At 39.4% G+C, this 11,065-nt stretch overlaps 1 protein-coding gene across 1 annotated transcript; it reads right to left on the bottom strand.

Annotated features, from left to right (window-relative positions):
* Window positions 1–4,220: 4,220 nt before the first annotated feature.
* Window positions 4,221–8,882, bottom strand: LOC111225833 (major histocompatibility complex class I-related gene protein-like). The gene is made up of 4 exons (XM_022750871.1): window positions 8,819–8,882; window positions 6,588–6,866; window positions 5,663–5,965; window positions 4,221–5,080 (listed from the first exon to the last, which is right to left on the bottom strand). Exons 1-4 carry the CDS (start codon window positions 8,865–8,867, stop codon window positions 4,878–4,880), a joined length of 834 nt encoding a protein of 277 aa, XP_022606592.1. The 5' UTR covers window positions 8,868–8,882; the 3' UTR covers window positions 4,221–4,877.
* Window positions 8,883–11,065: the final 2,183 nt, after the last annotated feature.

Below are 11,065 nucleotides of genomic sequence, written 5' to 3' on the forward strand. Positions count from 1 at the left end.
GAATGACAATTTTTAAAATTGAATTTCAACATTTAATTGGTGTAAATTTCCGTTTAATTTAAAATGTTATACATTATTAAACATATATTTAGAATAAGCTGGCAGAGTGTAAATGTCCTGTTTGGCTGGCTTTGCAGATTATTCCAAGTGATCTTGTTACAGCTTTGCTTTAAATATGGACCTGTTCCAAACATGAGGTTCTCTGACAAGGGCTTTGTAGACACATAAAAAAACAATCATTACTATGTTTGTCAGTCAAGGAAATCAGCCGAACTTAAAATCCAGTGGTGAGCGAGGTTGCTGAACAAGATGATCTCAGTGCACTGCTCTGTAACTTTTTATTCCTCTTTGTCTTATTCTATTAATTCACACTTTGTCATATTTCTTTGACCGATAGATGAAAATATGAAAAACAAACATGTCAGCAACATTCAGAATAACAGAGTGCTTCTGGTATTTGTAGTTTTTCTGTTAAAACAAACACTAAAACAAATTATTGGTCTTCATTTCAAATACAAAATATGAAAAACCCATTGAGCTGGCTTCCCAGGCCATTCTGTTCTTCTTGTAATGTCTTTAGCCTGTGTACAGATGCCGAAGTGAAACTAAACACGTGCCCATACATGCACATCACAAGGAAACAAATCAGTTTCAATGATTTGTTTGTTTAAATCTCAATTTCAAAGTTGATCCACAAGAAAGAAGCTGCAGGTGCAGAAACACAACCTGAGTCCTGTGGAGTGACTGTTGTAAGAGTAACTGTGCGTAACTGCTTTGAAAAACCTGATTGTTGTCTTCATAGTGCTGCGAAAAGGGCAAGACAGAGCAAGTTTATTTAAGGAGCACCATTCAGACAAAAGGCAGTTCAATGTTCTTTGCAGAGACGTAGAAATACATTTATCATAAAATACTAATAATAATAAAACTGCATTTAAAAGATAATAAAGCAAAAGCAAAAATAAGAAAATGAATAGATAAAGATTAAAAAGAGGTTCAGTTTGTAAGTTATTGGGAAGCTGCAGCAGGAATGTTGTTAGTCCTAACCCTAACCCTCAGGTTATCAGGAAGATTGTTCTACAGGTAGGGAGCACAGCAACTAAAAGGAAACCTGTCCCAGATGACCTGAGGGCCAGGGGAAGACTCCATCCCAGGACACCGTGTTCATGCGAACCACCAGACCGCTAATTTTGTAGGTACCAGACTAGTTATAACTTTGGACACTATGTTCATCTGGAAGGAAAATGATCCACTTTATAAAATGCAAACATTTGGGACTGACCAATAAGTGGCTGAATACTGAGTTTTCATGGTATGCTATGGCTGTAGGTGAACCCCCAAAAAACTCTCCAGGAATACACCAATCATAGCACCACGTACAAGGATAGACACACAAAACATTTAGCCTTCACTTTTTAAAAAGCGAATGAGATAGAGTTAGCTTAAATGTTCAAATGATTACCTTTACATTCAAACATCAAGCATATCAAAAGCACCAAAAAACTTCACACACACATTTACTGAAACTGAACATAAGCTGGGTGTGTCGTGTGTGTGTTTTAGCTAGCGTTTTTCACTGACCTGGTCTCTTACTGGTGAACATGTCGCATACTTAGAATTTAGCTGTGTCTGTGGCCTTTCTCTATTTTATTCTCCCCCTCTCTGCTCCACCTTTCTTTTTCTTCTGACCATGACGACTGACCATCCACTTTACCTGGTACCTTGTCTAAACTGATATTGGTGGAGAGGCAGGAAGACGTTGCCATGTGCGTCGCCGAGAAACGAACCATAGTTCATTCCTGATGTATGGATGAGTTCTGAGAGGTCCCTCAACTCATGTCTTGTATATTTTCAATATGTTGCAACCGTCCCTGATCCATGTTGCAACTTTCACCAGGGTTGGTGTCAGTTGCAACATCTGAATTCTTCTATTCAAATAAATATTGTGAATGATAAGTCATATGTAATCATCTTTAAATGGTATGGGTGATTAGCAGACAGATGTAAGTTTTATATTGGTTTGTCTAGTTTGTCTGTGTGTCTGAGAGAAAGGAACATGGATTGAGGATGCTGGTATTAAGTCAACTGGCTTTCTGAGGCCTCTTGCTGTATGTTTTAATAAATATCAGTCAGTGGTGTTGGATTCCCCTGTGGCTCAACCTCTGGATAATTAATGTTGAACTCAATTCAGCATTAACCACACCCAGAGCTTGTGCACATCTTCCTCCATCCCATCTGAAACGTGTTCTCTGTCCTCTTCCTTGTTCCCAGCACTCTGAAATTGTGATCCATTCTATAAATGAATAAATATTCTTTTAAATGTTTACAACACAATATATTTCCACTACACACTCTGAAACACACTCATTTTAACTTTGCATGCATTTGCTAACACAATCAAAAGGTTCTTTATTCACAGTAAGATCACACACATTTAAATCATTCTAGATGATAACATACAATATTGTCCCAAAAATGAACAAATAGGCATTGAACCATTTCATTCATCATTTCCATCCGAATATAATTAATCAGAGACAGAAAATTTAAACTTAATCAAAAAAAATATGGTCCTAAAAGCAGGGACATAAAATAAAAACAAAAATTCTTCATCTGGATCTGAAGTTGTCTGAGGAACAAGCTGAGGAAATGTTAGACAGCTCAGCTCCCAGTCCCCTCAGAGACATCCTGTCCTGTGTCACTGAACTGTGTCAGTGAATCACTGGTTTTTTTAACATGAAATTCCTTTATTCCTTGTTTCTACTGGTTTTAATCTCCTGGTCTGTTCGTTTTGGAGGGCTGTGCACTGTTCCGTGTACCACTGCAGGCTTTGAGGGTTTTTATCGAAAAACATTTTCCCCCAGTCATGCTTTGGCTCTACTTTCTTTCTGTCGCTGTCGCATCATCCCGCTGTGACGTCATCCACCAGCCCAGCACCCACAAACTCTGGGAAGTTTGGGACTCCAGATGTTGCAGTGATGAAAAACTTCAGTGAGCGTTTCACTGTGGGACAAACGTTTTTCAGACATTCAAATTTATTGTTAATTAGTTGAGAACATTTGAATTTCTGTTCAATCACTATGGGTCAAAACGAATAAACTGTGAAACTGAGCCACGCCTGTTCTGTGCTTAGTTTCGAATAGCTCTATCAATGTTAGCTATTAGAAGACACACCTCCCTATGGTATTTGTAAAACACTGACAACACTAAGCTGCTCACTGCAACAAAACGTGTAGTTGTACTTGTATTTATGTGTTTATTGAGTTTAAGTGAACCATATGAAGAGCTGCCAGTCTATACAGAAACATTATGTATATGCTCTGTTGACGGTACTATCAGTGGACACACTCGTCCTGCTCTACAGGAGCTTGTGAGCCAAATGAAACTGCTGCTGCAGCAAAGAGCTGGAAGATTAAAAAGTTTTCTTACCTGGAGATGAGACGTGACAGAAGAGGAGCAACAAAAATAATTTCATCTTTGACTGAAAAAGCTGAATAAAGAGCTGAAGAGCTGAGAATCAACTGATGTGAACTTTTGCTTTGGTGCAATGATGTTTCTTGGTTTCATGATATGAGGGTTTGGTTTCTGTGATATGAGGCATGTTCACCTCTTAATGGCTCCTTACAGGTGAACAGGAACTTTTCCCTGACCAATAAGAATTCATTCACATTATTATTGTTATTATTGTTTGTTGTTGTCAGCTCTAACATGTGTGGCACATGGACCTGGATCATTTTTGAAAGGTCTGTGTGTTTCATGTAAATGTGTGTCAGCTTTTGTTCCTGTTGACACTCCTTCTGATCTGCCTGCACTTGTCTACCTGCTCAGTCCGAAGTCCAAAACACACTGCATCATTTAATACATAATGTTTTGCAAAATTTGCTACCTCACAGCTGATGTGTCAAATTCTTTTATATTTAATATACAGAACGGCACAGAATACTGATCAAATCATTTTTATTTGTTTATCATTCTTTATCTCATCTTACATAATCTAAATTCTAATCTCTCTCCACGTCCTGTAATAAAAAAACCTGCTTAACCTGCTTCTGCTCTTGGTTTACTTTTTCTTTTGCTTACAGATCAGAGGTGGAGATTGTGTTAATAATCTCATTCAACTTTAAGAGGAATCATAACTATAAGCCCATTTTGAACAGGAAAAGAAGTTTTTTTAATGTTAGACACAATTGTATAAACTTAAAATAAAACAAGAATCTGTTCGATCATGTGTACACTGCAAAGATGATTACATGTCGGCTGGCTTTGAAGATTTAACAGAGCTACTGGTTTGCTCTTTTCTCCTTCACGTTAAGCTAAGCTAAGACAAACTAAGCTAAGATGAACTTGTCTGGGAGCTAACTGCTCAGAGTTGACAATCATATTGATTTTCTCATCAAACTCAAAACATCGTCACCAAAAGAAAGAGCAAAGTATTCGATTTTCATATTCAGTGTGCACACTTACTAATGATAAAATGACAGAATTATATGTAGGAGCCATGAATGATTGGAGGACTGGATTTTTGTCACAGTAAAGTTGACCTTTGACCTTTGACCACAAAATTCTTACCAGTTCATCCTGAGTCCAAGTGAATGTTTGTGACAGATGTAATGAAGTTCCCTCTGGGCGTTCCTGATACATTGCATACGCAAGAACGTGAGGTCACCGTGACCTTGAACTTTGACCCTGAAAATCTAATTGGTTCATCCTTGAGTCCAAGTGGACATTTGTACCAAATCTGAAGGAATTCCCTCAAGGTGTTACTGAGATACATATACCCAGATCATGATACACCATCATCAGCAACATAAGACCATGAAAACTGGCAGGTGAAACTTTTTTCTTCCCGTATGAAGCATCTCACTGAGTGTGTCTGACACTCAGGTTTCTGGATACAGTCTCATAGAGAGCTCAGCGCCGTTGTCAGGGGCTGTAAGATCAGAAACATGCTGTTGATCCACTCCTGCTGCAGTGCACGTGTTCTTCTTCCAAACCAGGAAAACAGGCACAGCAATGAGGACAAGGGCAGCAACAGCCACTGTCACCACAACAGCGATGGTGATGGTCATGTCAATGGACTTTTCTGTTGAACAAAAAACAAAACAACACAAAAAAATGAAGACGGATACAGACAAAGCAGGTTAGAACAGAATCATATTCATCAAAACTGAGGAGTTCAAACAGTATAATCAGTGATTCTGGCTTTTATCTTAAAAGTGTACGTCTATGAAACTAGTATGAGTTGGACTGGAACGAAAGACACAAAAAACTAAATCAATAAAAACATTTAAATGATCACAGTTAAAGTTCTGTTCAGTTTAGCAAAGTAGATAAAACCCAATAAAATCCTGTTTTATAGGTGTCACCACTGGCTGCGTTCTGTGTTATTCTGGGTGGAGTAAAGAATGGACAGGCAGCACAAACCTGTTATTTGATGGTGAAAACAATGTGCTCTGTAAAATGCTTCAAAACAAAAACCTTGTTGGGCTCAAATGATCTGACCACTGATCCTGGGGCGTAGAATTTCTTAGATTGAATTATTTAACTGGTTTATTATGAGTTTTGTTGAAGATGAATTTGCAGCTGAACTGGAGAACAAGAGCTAAAATACCCAACAAACCACAGACATGACGTCACATTCAGGAACCGCTGATCTCACTCTTACCTTCGTTGGTCCTAATCACGGCTTTGTCCAGTTTGGTGACGATGTCGTCCTCAACACCAGAGAGCTGAAACACACAGTCGTACCTCCTCCAGTCTTCTGGATTGATGGATGATATATTGAGGTCAACTCTCATCTGGAAGGTTCCATCATGGTTGGGGAGGATCTCTCCTTGGTCCACGTCCTCATGAAGCTTCTCTCCATCTTTCCTCCAGAACATCACAGCTCTGTGAGGGAAGAAACCTGTAGCATGGCAGCTGACTGGAGAGGAGGGAGTCTTCTGGAGGAGAGACACTGAGGGACGCTCTGGAGAAGGGGGGGGGGGTATAGAAAATGAAGGTAGAAGTAGTGATGGAGAGTGAAGGGGATAGAGAAAGAGATAGATATGTGTTTTCAGTTGTAGATAATTGTGGCTGACCAACCCAACCCAAAGGGAGCTCAATCAACAACATGCAACAAGCAAAGTAAATAAATAACAACAGGACAAAGAGTCTTCAGCCATGTTAGCAGCTCTGTGCTGTCAGCTAAAATACTAATGTCTGCATGCTAACAATAATAATAGCAGCATGGTGATGTTTACCAGCTACAATACCATCTTAGTTCAGCCTGTTAGCATGTCAATATTTACATGTAGACTCAGAGGGGAACAACACCACAGCTTGAAAATACATTTTCAAGAAAGTCGCTACAGTCAGAGAAGAAGACAGTGGTCAAACAGCATCTTTCTCTTCTAACAATGAAACTTACTTCACTCATAGTAACTGTCCACTGACTATCACCAGCTGACTGAAGTGATGTCAGAGCACCAGACATGTCCGTCTCTACTGATTGGTCAGGAGCAACTCAACTCAACACTGGTAATTCAGTCTGAGTAGTCTATATGAATATTGTTGTGTTCATGAAACTACATCAAGTCATGTGATTCTACCTGTTCTCAGCAGAGAGCTTTTCCCATAGTCCAAACTCTTCTTCAGCCAATCAGGACAAATCCGAGTTAAAAAGTCCTTATTGTATTTCATTCTCGCCATGTCAGCGTCCCATCTCAGTTTGGTGACCACAGCCTGTGGTTTCAGAGCGATCCATGTCAGTGTCTTCAGGTCCAAAATCAGGATATCTTCTCCATCATAACCATACTGATGAAAACCAATACCTTCTTCAGTCTCATTGTCCCATTCACAGCCATTTATCTTCTGTAAAATGTGGACGCCTGAAACGGAGACAGAGACACAACAGAGACTGAAGGTAATATCTCCACCAGTTTCAGACTGAGAGCAGCTGTTATGTTGGTAATAATAAGACTTGTTTGCATGGCGGTTAGATTTCTGTCTGACCTGCTGAAATCAGTAAAGGTAACCTCGTCAGATCAAGGCAGCTGCAGTTTTCAGTCAGGTGCCACAGTTGCTCTTCACCTACTGCATAACTTCATTGCATGATGGGTAACACCTGGCAGTCACCTGATATACAGAACTTTGACCAATAACATTACGTGTTACAGACAGTCTGATTTTGTCTGATGAAAGTTCACTCTTACTGTACAAAATGTGTATGCTGTTTGTGATGACAACTTTTCTCAGCCTCGAGAAGCAGTTTAACTGAATTAATACCAAATATTCCAGATACAATATCAGAACCAACCTAGTTGTTTCATTTGTTGAGTATTATCAGAGTCCTTACAGGCAAGTCTCACCACTCGGCAGCCATCTTGGCATCGCACCTGCGCATTTATTTCAGGGTAACAAGACCCGGCTCATATCTAAGTGAGCAATAAGTCCTCCGATCCATACGAGCATGTCGGTCGTTTGTTCCTACCCTCAAATATGTCTCATAGGAGTGTCTCCTGAAGTAGCGCCCCTATGGCGGCATGTGTTACCATAATAAACACGCAACTGTACCGAGAGCAGTGTAGAATGTATGTGTTCTTGACTTTTCATTGGGTCACCTTTCAATGATGTCATATCCTCTTTGTGCATGCCTCAGCGTTATATTTGTCAGTCAAAATTGACTTCATTATCCAGTTTTAAGCCACATTTTTGTAATACATTTTTTTAGATCGAGATAGTTGTTAACTATATAATTGAACTGGATGAAGGATTTTAAACATCAGAGTAAAATAGTCTGGATCTTATCAGAGTAAATGTTAGCAGCTTGGCTCCCAGCCGCTCCAGGGTGGCGCTACATAAATCAATAAATAAAAATAAATAAATTAGTAAATAATTCGGAAATAAATGTGCAAATGAATAAATGTGGAAACAAATACATTTTCACATTTATTTTTATTATTTGGCATTATTTTATTAATCAAGGTGATTTATTATTTCCTGTGTCACTTTTGGGCCCCCATACTGAAGGGTCACTTTAGAACTAAGATACAGTGTGGCAGTAAAAAACGGAAATATACTGTACCTCCACTTTGGTTGAACTCTTTCTTCAAACGGAAAATAGTAGCTTTAAAGAGGTCGGGCTGGTTATAAGAACACTCTGCAGTGTACCACTCCAGCTGCTGCGGGTTGTCATCTAAATATTCTTTCCCCCAGTCCTGTTTTGCCTCTACTATCTTTGAGTCAGTGTTGCAGTAACCCACCACAACGTCATCAACCTGTGCGATAACCACAAGCTCAGGGAAGTTAGGGACTCCAGAGGACGCAGTGACGAAATACTTCAGGGAATGTTTCACTGTGGGACAAACAAGGTTTTCATGATAAATACACACGCATTATAAATATGATACGGTGCCTATAGAAAATCATGAATACCCATTTGAAATAATTACTTTATTTGTTGTACAAGTTGAAATCACAACCCATTAAAAAAAAAAAACTGTTCCAGTCCACCTGTTGCGTCCTGTATTGAATCAATACATTTGTCCCGTATTTTCGTTCATGTTATGTCCTCAAAGTGCTGTGAATAATGCAATGTCAAGTAAAACCAAACCAGTTGTAGCCTACAAGTGGACTGGAGAAGTTTATCAAATAGCAATAGATTGACAAGCTCTGTGTGCTGTGAAAAATGCAGAGGATAGCGGTACAGCCTCTAGTGGTTTACCTGGTAGAGCGCATGTCATTAAGGCTTATTGCAAATGGCAGTGGTGTGAGGCCCTTATTTTCTCACATAAAAGGTAGCAACACTAAGTGAGAAGCAGGAGGAAAATGCAGAACCTACCTGCTGATGAAACGTGACAGAAAAGAGTCAACCAAAGTAACTTCCTCATCTTGTTTTGTTCGTCCGTTGCTGTCTCTCGGTGGATGGGAAAAAGGTGGAGCCAAGAAAAAACAGTTGTTGACAAACCAGTATTCAGCTTGTCCTCAGTCTGCAATAACTGCTGTATGTTTTTCTGTATCACAGGGAGCCTATTAAAATTCTACATGGGCATCTGTGATAATCATGAAAGCGTTCACCACGCAAAAATCCACACGTTCTGGCGGGAACAGGAGGGTCGCCTGCTCCTTCTCCTTGCAGGTGATTCCAGAATTGGCACTATCCACACTTCATAAATTTGCATGTCTTAACATAGAGCAGTGTTTCCTCTACATTCATTTAGCAGTGGTGGCCCGCCACTGCTAAATCATAGCCGCCACGCCTTCAAATTTCTTTTTTTTTCTTTCTTTTTTTTTTATTGTTGCAAATGCACCACCGCCACATCTCTCCACCTTAATTCACAGCACAGTCTGTGTGATGATGAGCGCAACAGCGGGGGGACGGAGGAGAGGGGAGGGAGGGAGTGGGGTGGTTGGGGGATCCTATTGGAGTTAATTACTCGCGAGAGCGCGGCCTTGAAAGTGACGTCACGTCAGGTACCAGGTCAGAGTCAGAGAAGTGTAGTCGTGAGGAATAAGGCAGCGAATTACCGGAGAAAAGGTAGACTTATTAGCCAACTCAGTGACGCTAACTTGGGTAAACTAATTGATAGCATTAAGCTAATATCTACACGTCATCACGTCTACAATATCTACACGCCCCCCCCCCCCCCCCAAGAGCATGCCCCCACTGCTGAAAAAAATCCTAGAGGAAACACTGTAGAGGTTATGAATATTTGCATTATTAATAATAGGCCTAATATAAAATAATAATGACATTATAAATATCTGCTTTTTTATAGGCTACAACTTATTGAGAAAATGTAACTTCAATATCACTATTGACATCATTTAATGTGGTGTGTTTATCTAAGTGCACACTGGATGGCAGTATTACAGCACAACCTGTTGAAACTTGAGCAGAGGGGGAGGAAAGAAAGAACTGTGGCTCAGTTAGCCTTAGATTTCTCTGTAAACTGTCTAAGATCCTTTGTGATGACTGGCGACAGTGTTTTCCTTTTCAACGAAAACACACATATGGTCTGTTGTTCACCTTCTGGACAGGAATGAAAACCTGTAGAGACAGAACAGGTGAGGGGCGGGCTGGAGTGGAGCAAGGCACACCTGAACTCACATATACTGTATATAAAAGGACACTTAAACTTAAACAGATGCTCACATTGTTGAATTGCCTCAGCTTGTCTTTCATAAGTCTCAGTGTTTTAGTCAGGAGTTTTAACTCGGCTAGTTCTTGATCTAACATCATCACTTCAAACCCAGTGCTGCGTTGTTCAGGTAAAACATATAATATGACATGACGTTGACTGAAGCTCACGGTGCTTGAGGTTAACCTCGTTAAGACTTCACTTCCTGTTACTATAGTAAAGAGGCTAAAGTGTGATTAACTGATATTACTGAGCAGCAGCAAATAATCTGAGCTAATTCACTTTTGAATCCTACATTTAGCGGTAAAATTCAGTCTAGATTTGCCAGAATGATAATTGTACACTACTATTTGTGTCACTGGTGTTCAGGCAGCAATGGTTGAGATCATTCATAAGAAAAATTAATCATGTTATGACTGCACTTATTTTAAGTCAGACTTCCACAGAAGGAAGGAAGGAACATATTGGTGTATCTGTCTGTCATATGAGCTAGATCATCGCTGGAAATGTCCTGGAAAAGTCCTGGAAAATGATCTGTAGAAGAGAGTAGCAACCCTGATGTATTCGTTTGTGTGTTTCTTAAAGGAAAGTCAACAGGGAGTTTGATTTCAAATTCCTGTAGTTGTTCTAAATATTTATATGAAAAAGTTTGAAGAATATTCCTTTAAACCATTAAGAATAAAAGAGACAAAAGACAAATACAATGACACAATAATGATTAATTGAAAAATTATTTCATGATTAATTGTAAACATATACTATACATTACATATAATTTGGGATCATAAATAAAGTATAATGTACTCATCACAGATTAAAACCAGAAATGTAATTGGGTTTAAAGCTACTGTGTTGGGGTGGAAGCAGATATCTTTGAGGCAGATAACCTCAGCAAGTAAAACCAAAACTGTATGTTTCCTGACTTACATGCAGATAGCACTTTTGTG

This window comes from Seriola dumerili, unplaced genomic scaffold (assembly GCF_002260705.1).
Source record: "Seriola dumerili isolate Sdu_G_001 unplaced genomic scaffold, Sdu_1.0 BDQW01000016.1, whole genome shotgun sequence".
NCBI lineage: Eukaryota > Metazoa > Chordata > Actinopteri > Carangiformes > Carangidae > Seriola > Seriola dumerili.

Excerpts from the sequence above, each read along its gene's own strand:
- LOC111225833 (XM_022750871.1), bottom strand. The coding sequence starts at position 8,867 with ATGAGGAAGTTACTTTGGTTGACTCTTTTCTGTCACGTTTCATCAGCA. Across the intron at positions 5,966-6,587 it reads AAGCTCTCTGCTGAGAACAG|AGCGTCCCTCAGTGTCTCTC; the intron begins GTAGAATCACAT and ends CCCCTTCTCCAG. Across the intron at positions 5,081-5,662 it reads CGTGATTAGGACCAACGAAG|AAAAGTCCATTGACATGACC; the intron begins GTAAGAGTGAGA and ends TTTGTTCAACAG.